The 21,426-nt window shown below is 37.3% G+C and overlaps 1 protein-coding gene across 2 annotated transcripts; it reads right to left on the bottom strand.

The window, feature by feature from the left end:
• Positions 1–4,213: 4,213 nt before the first annotated feature.
• On the bottom strand, positions 4,214–18,825 carry AAR3 (defective in cullin neddylation protein (DUF298)). Of its 2 annotated transcripts, none has more exons than XM_010259315.3 (9): positions 18,552–18,825; positions 14,238–14,325; positions 13,350–13,404; positions 13,090–13,165; positions 12,825–12,907; positions 8,445–8,541; positions 7,908–7,953; positions 4,873–4,967; positions 4,214–4,768 (listed from the first exon to the last, which is right to left on the bottom strand). In XM_010259315.3, the coding sequence occupies exons 1-9, from the start codon at positions 18,607–18,609 to the stop codon at positions 4,422–4,424; spliced, it is 945 nt and encodes a 314-aa protein (XP_010257617.1). In that variant the 5' UTR covers positions 18,610–18,825; the 3' UTR covers positions 4,214–4,421. The 2 variants fall into 2 exon arrangements, with proteins under 2 accessions (XP_010257617.1, XP_010257608.1); XM_010259306.3 differs by having other exon boundaries at positions 13,350–13,416; positions 18,552–18,760.
• Positions 18,826–21,426: the final 2,601 nt, after the last annotated feature.

Raw genomic sequence — 21,426 nt, forward strand, 5'->3', positions numbered from 1 at the left:
GAGGCGTTTTACAAGATGAAAGCTTTCGTTTTCATTTGTTTTTTAAATCATCACATCAGCAAAAAAAATCAAAATATGTTCTTGAACTCTGTTTTTGTTCTTAAAGAAAATAATAAGTTGATTTTGTTTCAAAAATACAATACATGTTTTAATTTTGGAGCCATCAAAATAATAGCTTTTAAAATAAAAAACAAATTTGTTAATATATAAGTTAGGAAAAATCTATGATGTGGAAAAGATATGGTATGGGAAGAGTTTTGACCAATTAAAATTCACCCATGAATTTTGATAAATAACACATGATTGGCTATCAGATTTATGATTTCAATTGACTGGTCAGAAAATTTTCAGATATTATATATTTTCCATATCATAGTCAAACCCTATAAGTTATATAGCATGATATCAAATAATCAGATGAGAACATGTTTTTGAAACCAGAAATTCAGGGACATTTTTTTGTATTTTTTTTTTAAACAATTTGTTTTCAAAGCAGATAGTTTTGATTTGTTTCTAAAACCAGCAACAACAAAAAAAAAATCATGTTGTATATATAAGACCCCCCCCCCCCCCCCCCCCCCCCCCCTCAATGGTGGTGGAAAAGTTTTCATCCAATAAGGAACTTGTCATTTTATCCAGAATAAGAGAAGGGGTGCCCAAGCATTCTCTGATTTCATTCATATGTAGCATTAGCATAGATAAGTCGTCCAATTCCAAGGGTCAGTATCATACGTTATTGGTCCCTAGTTCGGATTTCCTACCCACAAACTCTTCCCTAGTTCGGATTTCCTACCCACAACCCCTTTTATTAGAGGTGTAATTTTTTTTTTTTTCAAAAGAAAATATATTAAACATTCAGATCAGAAATACATGGAGTTTCCTGGCTGAGTGGCTGCCCTCGGTGGAGACATTATATGCTAGGTTATGAGTAACAGAGATTGACATTCTATTAATATGATTAATACCAATATTATCAAAAGAACTCAAAAGAGACATAACATGATCTTTCAAGTAACTTGTCTCCCAGTGTTCTTCCATATTACCGTTGATAGCTTCCATGATGCCTAAATAGTCCTAAAAAACTTGAATAGATTTGATACTTAGGCTGACTGCTTTCTTCAATCCCTCGATCAAAACCCATCACTCAGATTGGGCTGCAAAAACAGTTGTTAGATTCCTTGATAAAATAACATATCCAATAGCAGATTTCCCTGTTTATGCAGTAAACATGATGCCAGTAGCTTAAAAGGAATGGGCCATGCTGCCCGCGATCCATGTGCCAGCATGCCACATAGTTCATATATATAATTTTATTTTATTATTGCATATGAACAAGTATATACATCAAAATTCATATAATATAAAATTTTAATATATTTTTTTAATTTTTTGTCTATTTTATTAATTTATTGCAAAAAAAAAATTATTATTTTTAATTTAAAAAAAAAAAATACCTCTCATGGATCAGCCTAATCCGACCCAAGGCTCAGCCTACGAATAAGCCTGATTCGTGGCATGGCACGGCACAGCCCGGGCCTATTTGGCCTGTGCCATAGGTCGTTCCTCTTAAGTATCTCAATTTGATACTTAAGAGGAACGACCTATGTTTCAGTGTGTAGTGTGTGGTGTGTGGAACTACTTGTTTCAGTGTGTAGTTCGACCGACACTTGTGTTTTTTATTTGCCGACGTACAGGGATAAGACAAGATTAATTGGTAAAGAAAAGAGCACGTGCTTTTCGTTCTTTATTTATTTTTATTTGCCAAGGTGTTTTTCATCCACTGAACGTAGAGATTCCTCCCTTTTATTGTGGATAAGATTTCTCCATTTCCTTTCTCCGCTTCACTAGCCAAATAATCAAAATCTCTCTCAATCTGTGTATAGATGGGGACATGAGACAAATGGAAGGATGAACTTGCGTTGCTCCCTAGTCGATCTCCCACACACTTACTATTAGCTCCGTCGTCTATAAAAGCCCAACTAATGTAAGAAAGGTAGACATATATACTCACTTAGATACGAAGAGAGAGAGAGAGAGAGATGGGTGTGAAAGTTGTGGCAGTGGTTGTAATAGCAGCTGTTGTGGCAATATGTGCTGGTGGAGCAGATGGTAGGGTGGATATGTCATCCTTCCTCGGCTCGGTGGGCATTCAAGGTGAGAAAATTAATTTATTGTGATAATGAATGGGCTTTAAAATTTGAGTGTTTGTTTTGCAATTAATCTCTAAAATGAAGTGGTTGTTTTGTGGAGGTTAGCAGTGGGAGATAAGACGTCGTCGGAGGCATGCTGTGATACATGCTACTGTACAAAATCCAATCCTCCAATTTGCAGGTGTGCAGACATTAAGGAATACTGCCATTCAGCTTGCAAGCAGTGTATTTGTGCCCTTTCCTATCCTCCTCAATGCCGCTGTGTCGACACCAACAACTTCTGCTACGACCCTTGCACCACCACTAATAAGAACCAACACCTCCTCAATGTTCTGTTCTAATTATCAACTAATAGCAGCTATCATGCACGCTGCATATGCCTACCTACCTTACCTATAATAAGGCATTAGCAATTACTCTTGTTGCTAACCCTCGCCCTACTATTAAATAAATTAAAACTCTCTTCTGTTGTACTCCTCCTACCTCCTACCTATGTAGCTACTTTAATTTCTAGTTTCTACTACTAATAATAATACCCTCCATCGCTCTTATTCTATATATGATTTCTGTGTTGTCACACTTAATTTGTTTAATTAGTTATTCCATTCTACTTCTACCTAATATGCATAATATCAGTAAATAAATAATCAAACTTCAACAACTACTACTAATAACCAACCTAATTAAAATTATGGAGAACAGAAAATTAAAGACCATGGGCAAGGTCTGAGGACTGAGGACTGACTACTGAGAGGCGCTCTATGATATGATGCATGAGATTTAACAGCAAATCCAGATTCTCTAGCTACACGCTCTGAGCAAATCTCGATTCTCTAATCCGCTGGATTATCCTGTGACATCCAATTATTTTTTAGCACGGCACTCATGATAAACATTTCATAGTCAACGATAACTACGACCATAATGGATGGAACTTGTTAAAAGGTATAATTTGGGTTACAAAAAGCAAAAAAAACTAACCCTCTTCAATCTCCATAGTCTCTGTTCTGTCTTCGACAGACATCATAAGCTAGCTCAGAGCTAAAATCGGTAACTTTGTTTCAAAGATTACCATCACCAACCATGATGGAAATACTTAAGTGGTGGTTGAGTGTGGAGCGAATCTGCTCTTATTGTCATTCTCGTTGGCATCATCTTCATTTGGAAATCATAAGTATAACCAATTTGATGCATTCCATAACTGAAACCAGATAAAGGTTGAACCTACCAAATACCATATGCCAAGATTTGATGCACTTACAGATGCATGGCCCATTTTCAGTAACATTGTTATGTCATCTCACGTGAATGACTTTCAACTTCGTGGTCTTTTCTTGTTTTTCTCTTATTTATCAAAAAAAAAAGCCCCAATTTGAAAGGAGTATGAGTGAAAACCCGGCCTAGGCTCAATACCACATCAGAAACGGAAATTTTGCGAGCCAGATATTCCCCACGGGCTTGGGCCTGAACCTGGTGGCAGGAGAGATGTTGAAAATACAAATTGCTGTGTACAATATAAATAGTTCAGTAGCGGAAAAAAAAAGGGGTTCAATATAAATGGTTAAAATACAAAGGAAAATATATAATATTTACCCCATAAGATAAAGAAAAAGGAACAATAGGCAGTAGCTGCTACAACTAGCCTACAATCCAAAACCCAATAATTCCATTTTATGGTATATGATAAGTTTGGAACAATAGGAAGAATGATGGTTGAACCCAGGGTTAGAACTCATACGCACAAAGTACAGTTGGGGTAGGTGACAACTTGAAATTAATGTTAATTCACGGGTGCACATTGGTGCATAAAGTAAGAATAATTGACCTCTTGAAATATTGTAGATCTACGATGGAAATCAGAATTCTGCAATGGGTCAGAATTCTGCAAATGGGAGAATGACGTTCAGACCAGGGTCAGAATTCATAGGCACAAAATATAGTTGGGGTAGGTGCCAATTCACTGGCAGGTATGCAGGTATGGGTGCATAGATTGTGGTTTTTTGACCATTTGAATGTTTATAGATTTACAGTGAAAAAGAAATCTGCATTAGGCCTGTCCGTACTTTTCCGCAAACAAATTAAACGATGTCATTGATTTATGATTTATAACAGTAGAATACAAAAACAAGCATCGATGAATCAAAAATCAAAGAGCTTCCAATGACCAAAATAACACAAAATCAGGTAGTAAACTGGAGACTTCGATTAATTCCACTCGCAACAAGATATTCTTTTCTTCGGTTTTTAGTAGTCGTATTATGGTGGCCATTATTATGTGAAAGAGACCCTCCTTTTTTGATCAAACTGCAAGCAAGAACTGGTTGATAGGAGTCCTGCAAATCCCTTTGACAGACTACCTTCAACTGCACATGGCGAGTTGTTTGAGGATGCCAACGGGCTATTATTCTTAACTATTTCCATGTAGTCATCTGTAGCATTACCAGGTGGATTATCCTCCCAGTACTCTGGTTTATGAGCTGGAGAAATTCTACTTCTCTTAGAATTCAATGAAAGCTCTGCATGTGAGGATTTCCAACAGGGAGATTTTGATGATTCAAATTCAGGCTGATCAAAGTCCATAAGCAACTTCCTCTTCGAACCAGAGAAAACATTCAATCCTGAAAAATATAGCAGCATTAAATCCTAGGACTAAGTTTTCTTCTTACGCTCCATTGTAAAAGAATAAAGACAATTTGATAATTTTTAAGATTGTCAGGCATACCAGGAAGAGAGTCATCAGATATGCATGGTTCAGCTTCCGGGTCACCACAGTTACAGCCACAACTCAGAGTGCTGCAAGCATTGGAACGGGTGACTCTGCAACATATGAACAACAAAGAAGAAAAAGGAAATAAATGCTGGGCATATGTTGAAGGAAAAGCAAAAGTGATCTGAAGGAAATCTTCAGCATGCCAAGCGAGGCAAACCAAGATATTTTATTTGGAACGACCTCGGAGAAATTATGCACCCAGGTGACCTACTAGGACAAAGGGCCCACATCCCAGCACTTCCCCACACATTGGGGTTTTTCAAAATTGGAGTCATGCACCCTCCTCCCGCAACCCAAAAAAAAATAAAAAGAAAGAAAAAGTGCCTCCAGCACTATAATCAAGTTTCAGCATCTAACAGACCATCTTCAAGCAAGTACATGACATACCCAATTCATGCTGCTTGTATGATATTAAAATAGCAGGATATTAAATCTCTTAGGAAAAACAAAGCAGATTCTAACATGGATGCTTATATCCTCCTAAAGTAAACCTTGGATTTGTAACCAGTATTCCTGTTTTCTAAGCCAGGTCAGGATCTACTAATCATCCCAATTTGAAAATAAAGTGAACCTATAGCACCTAACAGAACAGTTATTTAATAAAATAATTACATAAAAATAAATAGCTTGTTTCATTTGATTTGCGTAACAGCCATGGCATGGAACTTGGATCATATTCTTCTTCCTCTTCCCTGCTACCTCTCAAAGTCAAAACAAGAATACAATATTCAGACTGCAAACCATTCTCTCCAGTCAAATGGATCAAAGATCTTTCTTATAGTGATTGGCAAGGCAAGAAGGATTCAGTTCCATTGTACTTCCCATAAGCTACAGATTCCTTAGGAAAATCCCAATGCTGAAGGAATGGGAAACTGAGAAAAATACAACCCTCTAATTTGATTGTTAAAATGCTCTTATGACAGCGTAGATAAAGCAGACAGTGCAACCAATCCACCCTTTTTTTTTTGTTATGCAATTCACCTGTATTAATCATTACTACATAATTATATCTGATTAGGATAAAAATTTCCAAAATATTATTAATAATTATTTAAACTAAAAAAAAGGATTTCAAAATATAAAATCCAATTGGGAAAATGGGGATAGAGAGAAAAAAAAAACTAGAAAAGAATTGACCAAGGATCAAAATATCAATACGTCCAATACACCCAAAGTTGGGTATTGGTGCGTATCAATGACTGATGCTCTCCTTTTTTTTACTTTTTTGATTCTATAACCATTAGGGGGTAGGGAAAGAGACCTCCAAACTTTTTAAACATAGTTGTCAAGGCGACGCCTAGGAAACAAGGCACCCTTGGAGGCTCACCTCGCCCAGTCGCCTAGCAGTTTTGTATACTGTACAAACATTGCTAACTGCTGTATTGAACCCTCAAAGACTTCAGAATTTGAACCAATAAGGGAAAAACTTAATGTTTTGTCTAATCAACACATTTCTTCCTCCACTTCTTCTTCTTCTCCTCCTCCTCCTTCCACCTTTTCTTTTCTTCTTTTCCTGTAACAAAAATAGGGGTTCAGTCCCCATATTTTTTGAATTTTCTTTTCTTTTTTCTTTTTCTTCTCATAAATATGTTGATTTTCTAGACATAAACATGAAGTTTATAATTTTCTCATGAAAATTATGGATAGTTATTAAGAAAATATGGTTATGGACCTAGGGAACTACCTAGGATATGTATTTTTCACTTAAAAAAGTCCATCGCCTAGGCGACTAGGCGACAAGGCGCCCCATGTCACCTAGCCTTGCCTTGGCGCCTTGAAAACTATGTTTTTAAATATTTTAAAACATTTATGTATCAGTGGTATCCATGCTTATCTGGATGTGATGATATGGATATGATACACCCCGTATCTGGAATATCGTATCGATATTTTATCCTTGATTATGGAATGTGTTTGAAGCATTTATATGGGAAAATATGGTAGCCTAATGTCTCTATTTATTTAAGTTTAAGAAATTTTAATTTTTGGTCCACTTGGAAGACTTCTTGACATATGCCAAAATGCCTATTCATGACCTGGAGCTCTTGATACCAGTATACCACTGTTGATTAACAGTGCTGATCACCTATGCTACCTAGATACTTATAAGGTGGTGCCATATCATTTCAGATGCTTCAATTTTTAATGTAAATTTCATATACAACACCTTATCCAGTTGTGTTCTTGTCATATCTGGGCAACATGGTTTATCATTACACAACAAAAGCTCATTTTAGAGTAACAAATTTTGTTTACTTTCAATGAATTTAACTATTGGAATTTTTCCAAATCATTCACACAATGACCTTGTCCAGCCAAGTATATTATAGATTTGAAATTTAACTATTGGAATGATCACAGTTTTTTTTTCTTCAACTTGTTCCAATACATTCCAAGTCCATAATAGACAATTTGATTTTTAGTGGGAAGAAAAAAGAACGCTCAACACTTTATCCATGCCAAGATAATGTACACAGGGTTTTGGTAAGATGGTACTGTGTCAAGATCTTGACAGAAATGTTTCCTCAAAGGAAACTTCCCTTGGAACCATGCAGGAATTGCAAATTTCCCTGTAAGGTTTCCATAGTGCTTCCCTGGAACCATGTTAATATTGTGTCAAAAAAAATCGATGACATCTCATGGTTTAAGCACGAATCATCAAGAACTGACTGGGCTGTAGTTTTTTTCTTTTTTTGTTTTTTTTATCAGTTCTGACATGCAGTAGTTATGATAATGGATAACCTGAAATGTAAGGCCAGCCAACCAGGGAAATTCAAGGTAGATTCTCATGGCCCAAATGTACAAACATCCACAATGGGGTATAACAAACCATTCCATTATTACTATTATTTTTTTTTTTTTTGAAAAGTGAATTTTCTGAATTGACATTCAAAGGGGTCAGATAGCTTTGGGCAGAACAAGCTTCAAATAATATTTGTTACTAAAAAGCATCAAGTACAAATTTTATTATGGAAAAGAAATCAAACCTGTACATATGTTCAACAAAATCATCTATAAGTACAGGCCAGGCACCTGCAAAACAGTCAAGTACCAAAAAAAAACCATATATAAAAATACCCAAAACAAATGAACAAAAAACTTGTAATTATGCATAGACAAGTGGGGGTAACAACTGAAATGATATTCTAAGATTATGATTCATATTTATACAGGTCAAAATTTACTGGTCCAGATTGAAACCAACTTATGTCCACATGCAATTTAGACAAGAACAGAAGGGCCAGGCAAGGCATGCCCACCCACTTCAAGTTAAAGTAGCTTAGCCAGGATTGCAGCAAACTGTGCTGCTGCATGTAAACATTAAATTGAATTCTGGAGGGTGCTTAATTCAGTTTCAGAGGTAAAGCCAATATAGTAATGCTAAAAGTTGTATTCATGAATTCTAACTTGCAATACAACCGACTCCCAAAGAAAGGGGGCAAAAATCAAAATATAAAGCAAAGGTGTAAAAACATCATTCAAGATTGTAGGTGCATACGATGGCTAAACTTTGAAAATAATACCTTTAGGATCATACCCTTCAAGATCTTCATGTACACACCGACTAAATGCTAGAACTTGTTGCCAGGTATCCTCTGAGATATTATGCCTTTGATTTTTCTAAATGCAATTCAATATATTAGTTACCTTGACAGGAATAGAATGAAAGACAATAAATTCATCATATCATTCAGAACCTTTATTCATATGTCCACACCAAAGTATCTAAGACTATATATTTCACAGACAAGCAGGAAGACCCCATTCAGAGTGGAAAATAAAGAAATTTTGCCATCACTAACCCAAACTACATACTCCAATTGCGATATGTAGAATGAAAATTTGACCAAGGTCATTGCAGAAGATAGTACCCCTAGGTGAAAGATTCCCATGAAGGTGAAAAATTAACTATGGGAATCGCCAAACACAACTTTGATAAGACTTTTAGGCCCCATTTGTTTTTCAGAAAGCTATTTACCTGGGTGCACTTACCCAAGTAAACTTACCTGTGTTCATTTGCTTCTCAGGTAAATTATGCAACGACTCTTTTATCCATAAAAAGTCGTTGTTAGAATGGGCAAAATTGTCCCAACACATCTTGTCAACTTATCCCCTAGGCATAGTTGTCAAGGCAACGCCTAGGCGACTAGGCAATTTTTAGAAGTCACCTCGCCCAACACCCAGGTGTTTTAGTATTGAGCGCTCACCCATATATATGTTATACTATTTTTTTGAATGTGCATATGTATTATATCATTTTATTGGTTTGTTTTATCTTATTAGAATAGACCCTGTTGTATATTATCATTTTTTTATTAAAGTAATTCTCTTTTACATTAAAACTACGAAAGTTTCTTTGGGTTTGAGAATTTGAGTTTTGAACCGAGAGCTGAGAAGTTTCCATTGCTCAGTCCAAGTAGTCCAAGACCTCCAGGTACGTTTTTTCCTTCTTCTTCTTGAAATATTTTTGGGATGAAACAGGGGCTCTGCTTCCTCCTCCTCCTCCTTCCTAAAATCACACTGGTACTCCTTCTTTCTTACTTTTAACAATCCTCCATTTTTTTTAGCCTGAAACTGGGTCTCCACCCCCTTAAACACAGTCCACATCGTCCTCTTGGACAACTTATGTTGGGAATGAAACAGGGGCACTGCCCCCTTATTTTTCGCTCTTTTCTTGTCTGCAATCCCCCATTTTTGTTGGCCTGGATGCTAGCTATGGCATTTTATGTTTTATTCGAATGATTTTATTGCTAATAGCTAGCATACAGGTATGTTGGTTAGTATAAAAAACAAATAAAGTAGTTTAGGATATATATTTTATACTTTCAAATTCCATCGCCTAGGCGACTGAGCGCCCTGTGGTCGCCTAGGCGCCTTGACAACTATGCCCCTAGGTGGGTAAGTGATACCCATTTTTCCATGGGTCCTACATGAACGTGAAAACTAACATGGGAAAAACAGTCTAATGTAGCATGAATTTGTGATAACTTCGCAGCATAGAAGGGTTTGACAAAGTTCACTGTGATATCCAACGAAACATTGTATTTCAGGCCCTTGTGATATTCATTGAACTAAGGGGGTTAACAAAGTTCTAAATGAAAATTTGAAAATAACTTCACAGTATATAATTCTACTTTGCATATTGGGAGATAAAAATGCAAAAGATTTAGAACTCCCATCAACTTGCAGGGACCTAAATCAAGAAAATTCATCTTTAACATCAACACAAGGATAGCATGAAGTCGAACTTTAACAACCAAAAAGAAAAGTCAATTTTCAGTTTCCAAATAAATAACAACATAAACATAGGTTAGCTCCAATCTTTGTGGAATTGCTAAGAGTTAAAGTCCTTAAAGAATTGCCAACCCCCACTGGACCAGAATAACTCATTAAAATATTACCTTCATGATTTATGATCTCTAAGCATCCCCCCAACATCCAACTAGCATGGGTTCCCTACAGAACTACTATCACAGTTTAATTACCACAGAGATGGCATGATTTGACAATACAGAAACTACATGTCTCAGAGGAGAGAAACTAGCCACCATAAGTCACAACACTTTCAATACGAATTCAATTGGTACTCCTTGTCTTCACCCAGTGAACAACCCAGATCATGCATAGTTTAACAAAGTACTTGTGTCAGAATGTTTGTTCTCAAAAATGTATGCACTATTTTCACAATAAACACCCCATAATACTGCTGCCCTAGCACACTGCCAAAGTAATTTCACTCTTTTTGGTGGAAATGGAGCAGCAATGATGAGAGTTACTCTACCAGATCTGCAGAGGGCACCCAAGTAACTCCAAACAAATCAAGGAAAAAGTTCCACACTATTTTGGCAAAGGAGTACTCAAGAAATAGAGTTGCACTCTTGCCACTCCTGAAGCAGAGGATGCACATAAGAGGAGAAAGGCACCACTTAGACCTCCATTGAAGCATATCACACATGTTGATAATATTCAAGAAGGCTTCCCACCCAAAAAGCTTCACTTTGGGGGGGAACAGGTTCTGCCCAGATTTCTCTTGCTGAAAAGAAGGTGTTGAAAAATGGGACTCAGGATAAGAGATGAACATGGAAATCTGTTAGCTATGTTTTCAGGACCAATTGGGGAAGGGGATTCCTTGAGGGCTGAGATTCTTGCAGCCATTGAAGGGGTTCAAAAAGCCAAGGAGATGCAGATTAGAAAGCTGATTATTGAAGGAGATTCTGAAGTGGTGATGAACTGGTTAAAAGAAGATAACTCAAGGATATGGAAGTACAGCAATGAAAAACGAAAATTTAAGTGGCTGGCTAAGGATGTTGAAATTCAGTACAAATGGGTTAAGAGAAGTGCAAACTCTCTGGCAGATGGTTTAGCCAGGCAAGGGGTTAATAGAAACTCTTTGTTTTGGGCTTTATTGTAATTGTATTTGCTGCTCATAGACTGTTTCAGGGAGCTAAGATTGTTTAGCCCCCCCCCTTGCTTTGTAATTCTTCTTATCTTTAATGAATACATTTCACAGTTATTGATCAAAAAAAAAATGGGACTCAGGATCAATTATCAAAAAAAAAATGGGACACAGGATGAAAAAGGAAAAAAATCAAACGACAAACCCAAGGTCACAGAGCATATGGAGAAATCTGCAGGGCAGTGCTACAATGCACAGAGGGGATAATTTCATGGAAAAGGACTTATTTGAGAATAGAAAGGATAGCATGTTGCAAGCAGACAATAAGGAGAAAAAAATGCAGTGATCTCTAAGTAAAGGGAAGCCTTCAGGAACTCTTAAGTGGGAGTAGGAGTTTTTATGCCTGTGCAGTTATCAACAAGTAGGGGTGCAAATCAGGCCGGTTAGGTTGTTTTGAGGTCAACCCAAGATTCTGAACCCCCAACCCGCCCTAGTCAACATTTTTTTGAAAGGTAAGAATTTGTTGATTAAGAAAGAAAAGGGTACAACCAACCTAGTCAACATTAACCCTAACCAAACATAAAATGCCTCACCCTTAACTTTAGGTTGGGTTTTCGAACCAACCTTTCTCCATCTAAAAATCTCATCAGTGTTCCAAATTCTCTTAATCTTTGACTAAGAGACCTATACAGAACTTTTATGACCATAGACTAACCATATTTTTTATTGGCATTTGCTTGTTTGATGTTTTTATTGGTTTTTTAGTACAAAAATGAAAAAAGGAATTTCAAATTATTAGTCCATTATGAATTTTTTTATCAATATTAGAGTCTATTATGAATTATAATAGATCTTCTATTGAAGATTTAAAATCATGAAATTAGTAATAATAGAACGAAAATCACTAATAACAACTTGTCTTTAGGGTTAGGGCTTAAGAGTTGGGACAAACCGGTAAATGGACTAACAAAATAGTGACAATAGAGTCAGGTTCAGGTTCAATCGGATTGCCCAAGGGATCAACCCTAACCCAGCCAGAAGAGAAGTCAGGTTGGCAAAATTCAACCCTAACCCCAACCCAACCTTTTCAGGTTGAGTTCACGCTAACCCAGCCCATGTTGCAGCCCTATCAACAAGTTGTTGCATGAAAGATTTATTAGAAAAATAAATAAATAAATAGGGCCACTATCCAATGTTGCTCCCAGCTATACAGGGCCTTGGTAAGGTGGACTGGATAAGGACCTAACTTTCTAGCATTATCTCGTGCAAAGTGGCCACTCTCAACTCAAACCCACATTCTCATGCTTGACAGCCCAGGATTTTACCATTGCACCAAGAAATGCCCCCTATGTTTAGAAAAACAAATAAATAGATAAAACAGCAACCTCTCACAAAAGGAAGACGAAGGAGTTGTAAGTGGTTTGGTTAATAGCCAATTTTGGGACCAAATAGGAAAAATAAAGAATAGCATGCAAGCATTGCAAATAATAGAACTTAGAATTTTTACCTCAACAAAGCCACACCATTGATTAAGCAAGCGAAATCTTCCTGCCAAAACTAATCGCCAAGCTGCTATAGCCCTGCTTACAGCTAAATTTTTCAAATTGAAATTTTTTATCAGTAATTTTCAAATTGAAATAGGTAAACAAGCACAAAAAGAGAGTGAAGAATGCATAATAAATTGAATTAGGAGACATGTTCTGCACAGATATTTTCAGAGGCATCTTCTCAAAAAAAGGTTAGATTGAATTAGAGTTATGAAGATGACTTACTTATGTTTTTTTGACCATTTTCACGGCACATGAAAAACACAAAGTCATAGAAGCGTGCAAATTGACAAGAATCTACCTATAAAAGAAAAGGGAAGCCAATAAAGTTCATCAATAACCACATATTCTCAATCCTAGTGAACAAAAACAACATGAAAAGAACAGAGAGGAAATGGCTAAAGCCCTTAAAGATTAAAAAGATAACACTGCTTAATGAAATTCTACACATTTGTAAACTTCACATAACTTGAAACAAAACTCACCATCAAGTCTAAACGTGACATGAGCTTTGAAAGGTCCTCAAAAATTAGCCTGTCACTGGAAGAAAACCTAAACATTAACAGTGATATTATAGATTAATCCTCTAGGTTAATCTCATAAAGGGTTTTCAAATTACTTGCACAAAAAGATGAAAATGGTGGTGGAAGAGGCATAAAGATCAATTCTCTCCAGACAAATCCTTCTATTTATTTTCTTATATATAGCTGAAAAGTAGAACTAAACAAAATGTACTGAATGTAATACTCCCATTTATTTGTATATGAGCTTTCAAACTCAAGGTTCAGTCCAAGCTGCTTAGTGCAGATGTGCCTTAAAGTTTTTCTTATTTTAAGAAACAGTAGACAAGCAAAGCATGGTGATCTATTCAACCATTCCCCAAAGCCCAAGGGCAAGGAAAATGATAAAGAAACCCAAGTGGCCACCTACTCAAGTGATTTTTCATTTAGTCATTTACACCTCTTGAATGGACAATAAAATAAATAAGATGTTTAAAAAAGCCAATTTTTTTAATCTTGGAAACCATCCAACCCCAATTGTTTTCCCCCTCTATGATGACATCTATAGAGGAACAATCTCCATTAATGGCTATAGAAAATAGAGAAAAGAACCATAGAGAAAAATATATAAACTATAAAGAAACATGGGGGATAGGAAATAAATTGGGAAAATACATAAAACCATGAATAGAATGTTAAATAATTGGTTTGCTTTATTTAGTTTTTAAATTTTGACTGAAGTAATTAAGTTTCAATTAATTTCCAACTTGAACTAGAGTGCCAAGTTGAGTTTATTATCTTGGTATTCATAACAAAAGAACATACATTTTTATAAAGCATGTGCAGACTGCATATTTATTAATAGGCCCATACCTCTTTTGCACCCTTGACTCCTCCACTTGTTTCAAGAGTTTTGCTAATGCATCCCTCAAGCTGGCATATTTGTTTCCTGATCTAATGTCTGCATCAAAGTCAGGTAATCTACATTTATTACAATTGATAATAGAACCAAGAAACAGCATTTAAAGAGAAAACCAAGTAGCCTATCAAAAACACGACAAAAGCAGGTAGGATAGTAGCAGCACGAAATGAGTAATTTCCACACACACAACATTCAGATGGAAATGCTCGCTTAAGATGCATATTATTTTTGTATACATATTTTATAAGTAATTGTAAAGATTGCATTGCTAAATGTGGGATAGCTTCCCTTAACAGTACAAAGTTACAATGTCACAAAAGAAGAAAATATAACTATTCTCGAAAAGCTTGTAACTAAAACCTTCGAATTGCCTTAACACCACCACCCACCAGATCATTAAATGCTCCACTTTCCCAATGACGGCCACCTGATCCTTTTTCCCTTTCTTTTCTTTCCCTTTCTTTGGTGGGTAAGGAAGCCCATCATCACAATACAATTGCATCAACCAATTTAGTTATAAGGCTCAAACACTATAAGTATAATCCATAAGAAGACAGTTCAGGCTACACCAATATAAACATGATGAAAAGGCACTTTTTGGAGAAGTGGCTTTGATAGATTTTTTTTTTTCTTTTGAAAAGGCACTTCCCTGTTTTTTTAGGCCAAGCAAAGGTAGAAGAATCACATAGCATGCTAACCTCTAATCACAAAGTCCACCTGGACCGAAACAAAGAAAAAAGCCAATCCCATAATTCCGCAATAACTAAACAAGAAATAAGTAAATGATAGCAATCCTCACTGTTAGACTTACAAAGAACACACCAATTAGGTGAGATGCACAGGAAAGGTCTTCTCTTTTATAAGTTATCGTAGGTGTTTACTTTTCCATAGAAAACTTCCCAGTAAAAAGCACTAGCTTTAGAGGGAACAGGCCTACACCAACATCCTTAACAAGGAAATGTTGTGGACAAGGGGATTGGCGGAGGAATTTAAAGAAAGAGACACAAGAAAGAGACCCTTTGGAAGTTAGAGACCAAACCCTTTTGTTTGGTTTTGAGGGATCCACACAAACCTTACTGAGGGTACTAAACAAACTGAACAAGAAACCAACCTCCTCATCCCTTAAACCTCTAGAAAACCCAAAGTCCTAGGATGGAACCAGTAACTTGAGTGAGGATGAATCTGGATGTTTTAAAAGTGCAAGGGCCAATTTGCGCCTGAGGCGCAAGGCGAGGCACGCCTCTTTAAGAAAGGTGCAAAATTACAAAAAAAAAGCTAAAAAATAAAAAAAAAATCAGAAAATTCCAAAAAAATGCCAAAAAATTTTAAAAGAATGCAAAAAAAATTAAAAATATTAAACATAATGTTAATAAAAATATAAACTTAAACTTTAAAGTAAATGATTTAAAAAACCTATTATCTAAAATTAAAATACATAAACATAACATGTAAAGTGTATTCAAATGAAAATTTAAAAATAAAAGCAAACATATAAAGCATTTTCAAGCATGTAAAACCCACAATCTCTTTTTTTCCTTAATTGCATTGTTTCAAGTAGTTAATGTGATGTAAAACATATTGCATTCTTGATTCTATGAGTCGCCTTTTGTAGCACGCCCCTTGAGGCAAGCCCCAACAAGTCTATGTTATGGTCTGAAATTCTTATTTCTCACATAAAAAAATAATGATTTTACAACTTTCATTGCCTTTTAAGAAGATGTTTTATTGCAATTAATGAATGAACAACATAAGAAAATAGGGGGTTCTCGGACCAGCCGTTAGACTAAAAATAAAAGCAAAAAGCGCAAAATTTTAAAAAGGCACACGCCTGGGCTGAGGCGCAAGGCGCATCAGGCGCACGCCTAGAACCTAGGCGATGCGCATACCCCAAAATGTGCCTCGCCTGTGCGCCTAGGAGGCACGCCTTTTAAATCACTGACACAACCTCCTTTTTATACAAAGAGATAGAATATAGGGAAGGAAAAAAGACTTTTAAAGCACAGTTCCCAACCCAAAAAACGAATAGAATTTCCAAAGCACACATCATACTTGACATACCTAAGAAATTTAGGAAAAATACTATGAATTTCCTTCCACGGTGTTGCCAACAAAGCCCAACAAGATACACCAACATCCCAACCATTCTCTAGACAATCATGAATACTACCCACCACTTCATGCCACAAACTCCATCTTTCCAAAAGCCACCTCCACAACCATTTTCCTAAAAGTGCTGCATTCTTTTGTGCCATATTTCCTATTCCTAGACCGCCTTCCTCTTTATTTTTTGCACACGATCTCCCACTTAATTAGATGGTCCTTCTTGCTTTCCCCCAACTCCCACAAAAAGTCTCATAAATTTCTATAACTTCTTGGTTTCTCTAGGTGGGATCCTAAAGATAAAGCCAAAATAAGTTGGCAAATTGGCAAGAGTAGCCTTGACCACAGTAAAATGCCCTACCAATGAGATGCAGTTCTTCTTCCACAAGGCTAATCTCTTCTCAAACTTTTCTACCACTGGGTTCCAAAACCTACTCTCCCTAGGGTTTGCTCCTAAGTCCTAACAGAAGGCCTAGGAAATTCAAAGGCCAGTTAGAGATAGAACACTCTAAGCAAGCCGCAGCAGCATTAATTTCCCTATCCTCCATATTAACCCCTACTATACAACTTTTGCCCAGGTTAATTTACAGATTAGAAAGCCTTTCAAACCTTCCCCTCATTTCAACCTCATTACAACCACAAATGAACAATAGCTCCACCACAACAAAATGCATGTTCAAATAATGTCTGTTTTATTCATAAAAAAAAATAAAATGTCTGATTTTGGGAAGGTGGCAAAGAAATTGTGAGTAGTTCAATTATGCTTGTAGAGAGCACCATTTGATTGATTCAACTTTGCATGTTTAAGGTGTCTTTTTTGTCACTTTGAAATTTCTGTTATTGTGAGGCAGCTTTTGTTGAAAGAATTGTAAGAGTTGAGGGTTTGGGGCATTTTCTTTTCTCTTCTTTTTTATTGAATTTTCTTCTCTCTTCTTCACTGTGGATCAATTCCTTAACACCCTTCCTTGCACTCCTTTATTTTTCTTTTAATAACTTTTAGTTAGTATAAATAAAATGCATCAATTATAGGTGGCACCCAATGAAAGATATGGATGCTAGCTTTGTTACAATGGACAATTGAATTAATAAAAGCTAACAACGATGCAACATTTAATCCTTAGTAGCTTTACCAAAGGACTAACTCCCATGCAGCACTCAGAAAAATTTTTAGTTCAGAACTCGAGATTCATGTAGAAACTAGAAGTTCTTTTTCACTTAGATTTTTTTCATTTTCCCCTTCTGTACAGCTAAACTGAAAAACAAACCTCATCATTGCAATACAATTGCATCAACAAATTCAAGGTTTAGGTTATAGCCTTCCAAGTAGAAATTAATAAGAGACTTTAATGACAATAAAAAGGAGTGAAAATCGTCAATGTCCAAAGAAAGAAGTCAAAGGAGGAAAGCAGATCCAAGATCATCCTTTTTCTCTTGGGTAGCAAATTTATGACAGTCTTTGATATCGCCGGCATCCCACCAAAAAGAGTGTCACCACAAGAGAAATACAGCCGTCCCAGGTGGCACTCGGCCAGAGGAAAACATTACTTACAATGGTAGTGAATTAAAAGCTAACCAAGTTTCCAATCAAACCTTTGAGATGCGTTCCCGAATTTCTCCTTTTTAGGAAGACCATGGTTAGATAGCTTAATAACATCTTTCACGAACTCAAGCTAAGTCAACAAATTTTCGAGCATTACACAAACAAGAAAAGTTTGCAGTATTTGCTTGTGCATTTGCCTTAAATGTCTACCACAAAGATTCTAAGACAAACCAAAAAAAAAACCCTAATTATAAAACAAGCTATGCATGTCAACTTAAAATAACAAAGACAAGAATGGAAGCTCTTGACGGCAGAATTCTGTGACGATAACGTAAGACACTCGTCAAAAAATTGACAGTACAATTATCACCAGCGTGTTATCCACAAAATATCACCAAGCATCAAAGACATAATTCAAATTACTAGCTTGCTCACCATAAAGAAATTGAAAAGCTTGAAACCTTTCAAGGAAATACTTTCCTCGTCCAGTAGCGATTATAGATTAATCAAGAAAAAAGAAAAAAGAAAAAAGAAACAAACAACAACAAGATAGTTACCAGAGCGCATAAGCAAATAAAGGAAACCCTAAATTCATGGATGAAAGAATCGACAAAATTTTGATTACCGCAATATCTCCTGTAAATCTCGAAGATATCGATACGATTGGGACCAGGAGAACCCATCGGCTAATGACAATTGCGGCTCGTGCGAGCTAGGGCTTCAAGAATTGAAGAAATTCTTCTTAGCTTTCATGCATGAAGGCCCTGAGCCAGGCCGAGGCAAGCTGAGCTTGATAACACTATCTCCCTCTCCCGCTATACCAGATTTTTGAGTTCCATCCGAGGGTCGATAAACAGAGATAAAAGGGAGACTGATCCCTCTTGTCTATGACGGTGGTGAAATGAAACGAATCAACGATTCCGTATCTTTCTGACAACCCGTTTACGTATCCGGTCCGACCTGGACGGGTATTTCGCCGTGCAACACAGCAAATCTGCAACTGGAGTCTGGACCAGGACCAATGATCAACGGATCGGGCCAGGCGCACCCGTGACCCGACCATTGTTTTCACAATTCCACACTCAAAAGTGGCAGTGGCACTCCTTCCAAACTGAGCCCAAATTTTACTCAAGGGACCATACATTTCGAATTCCAATATTTTGGAACAACCATACTACCACAATACAAAATACCACCAAGGACATAATAAATTGAAAATTGCACAATTTTAAATATACCACCGTGAGGCCTGATAGTTTGGAACACATCACTCTTGGAAATGGAAGCCAATTTTTCCTTCAGATTGTTGTTCAATCAATTGTCCATGTCAACCCATGACAACATTAATAGGTAATAAATAATTAAATATATAAAACTAGGTAAAAACGATAAAGAAAAAAAAAATTATAGAAAATGTGAAAAACAAAAAAGTTGAATGTGTCTCTAATATTATACATTTATCATGGTGAATAAAATTAAGTATAAAAATGTTATAATTAATGATAAAAATGACTAAAAATACAGAAAGGAAAATTAATTTCTAACTCATGACCCATTGATCTGGTTGAACGAGTCAATGATTCAACCAGTTGTATGCCTCTAATATTATAGACTCATCCTATTGAACAAAATCAAGTGAGCATTGTACATAACTACAAATTACTATTAATGATTAAAATGACTAAAACTACAACCAAAAAGGAACAATTGTTTAACCCAGGACCCATTAACTGGGTCACACGAATCAACAATTCAATGATTGGCCGGGTCATTCGACCATGTCCGTGCTTCTTTTTATTATTTTCTTTAAAAATATGGCTTGGTGGTGAGTCAACCAATTTAATTAGAAGTTTAAAAACATTGGAAAATTCATTGAACCACTTGAATGGTGATCGTGGCACTGGCATTACATAGATAGCATGACAAGTAGGGATAGGGATAATCATTTCTGCCCCCATCTGCATTACATAGCCAAGCCTGGACGCAAAATTTTTCATCCTAAATCCCAAGTTTGCATCAAGCTTGCATATAATGCGGGCCGGGCCCAATATTAGGCCTGAAAAGCCTACTCCTTAATATGTGTAATATACAATAAGGTAATATAATATAATACAGTATTAGAATTTATATGTATGTATATTATAATATATTATTGATGGTGCGCAATCCGGCTAGTCCTAACTGTCAACGACCTTGCCTCTAATTGGAGCAACAGGGGAGCCTGAAATGGAGAAAAAAGGGGAATCTTCGGGGAGGAACCCGGCGAGATCACTCCGAAGCTCAAGTTAGTATTCTCTCAAAGGCAAGATAAAACCAGATGGCGCAAAGTTCACATACCTTGTCCTCAGGGGGTAGAAAGCCTTTTATAACCACTTCGCGCACTCACTCCGAGGCTTCTGTCAAGTCGGGTATGATTACTTATGTGCTTCTGCCAGTTCAGGTGTCATCACCTCTGTTGGGACAGAACCGCCACTGCTCCTTGTCGGAGCCGTCTCTGTAACTGGAGATGGCGGTGGCAGGTGGCGGTGGCAGGTGGCCATTGGAATGCGGCTGTCAAGCGTCAGATCCCAAGTCAGTCAGGTGCGCCGCCCCTGGATACGGACTCCTTCGGTGTCAGGTACGGTTTGTTCAGTTCGGTGTCCTGGGGGCGAAGTGCTGGAGTGGTGTGCAAGGCGAAGTCTTGAGTTCAGACAGAGGTGTGGCCCGAACTGCCGTGGGGCAGGCCAGTTCGGGTTGTTGCCCTGTGTGTTCATAAGGATCAGGGCCTAAGGGAGAGCTCAGGCTCCTTGTAGGGAGTTCGGACCGCTGGTTCCTCCTTTCGGAGCTCGTGCCTTGGCGAGCTGTTGTGTAGAGCTGTTGCCTTTGCCACGTGTTGAGTGGTTACGAGGTCGGGCCAAATCTTCCTTCATCAATTGCCCCCCACTCCTCGTGCTAAGGGTTCTGCCTTGGTGCGGGGAGTTCGCGAGGTGGCGGGTGGATTTGTCCCGTACTTCGAATTGGTTAACTGATAGCGCGAGGTGCGTCGCCAGGATTCTTTTGGGTTTCTCGAGCGCCCAAAAGACGGGAAATGCTCTGCCTACAAATGCTGATAGACGTGACAGCGCGCGCCTTATTTCAAAATTCAAAAAGCGTGTCACTGGGAGATGCGACAACGGGCGTCTTTTCAAATTTGAAAACGTGCTGCTGCCGCCTTTAATGTGAGGAGATGTGCGGTCAGTTTCGAGAGACGTGTGGCCAGTCATGTCTTGGTCTTAGGAGACGTGCGGTCAGCGCGCCTGCGGGCCATCAGATTGGCTTTGATCTAAGCCGTTGATTCTCGGTTACTGTGGGTATAAATAGTGGGGGACCCCAATAGCTTTTGTCACTTCTACGCTTTGCTTCTTGAGCTCGCGTCCAAGTTTTAGTTCGCGTCCAAGCTTTTAGTTCGCATTCAAGGTTCTTTGCTCGTGTTCAAGTTCCCGTAGTCCGTTCAAGCCTTTTTCCGGGTGAGTACTTTTCTG

Source organism: Nelumbo nucifera, chromosome 3, assembly GCF_055504915.1.
Source record: "Nelumbo nucifera cultivar China Antique chromosome 3, China Antique-T2T, whole genome shotgun sequence".
NCBI lineage: Eukaryota > Viridiplantae > Streptophyta > Magnoliopsida > Proteales > Nelumbonaceae > Nelumbo > Nelumbo nucifera.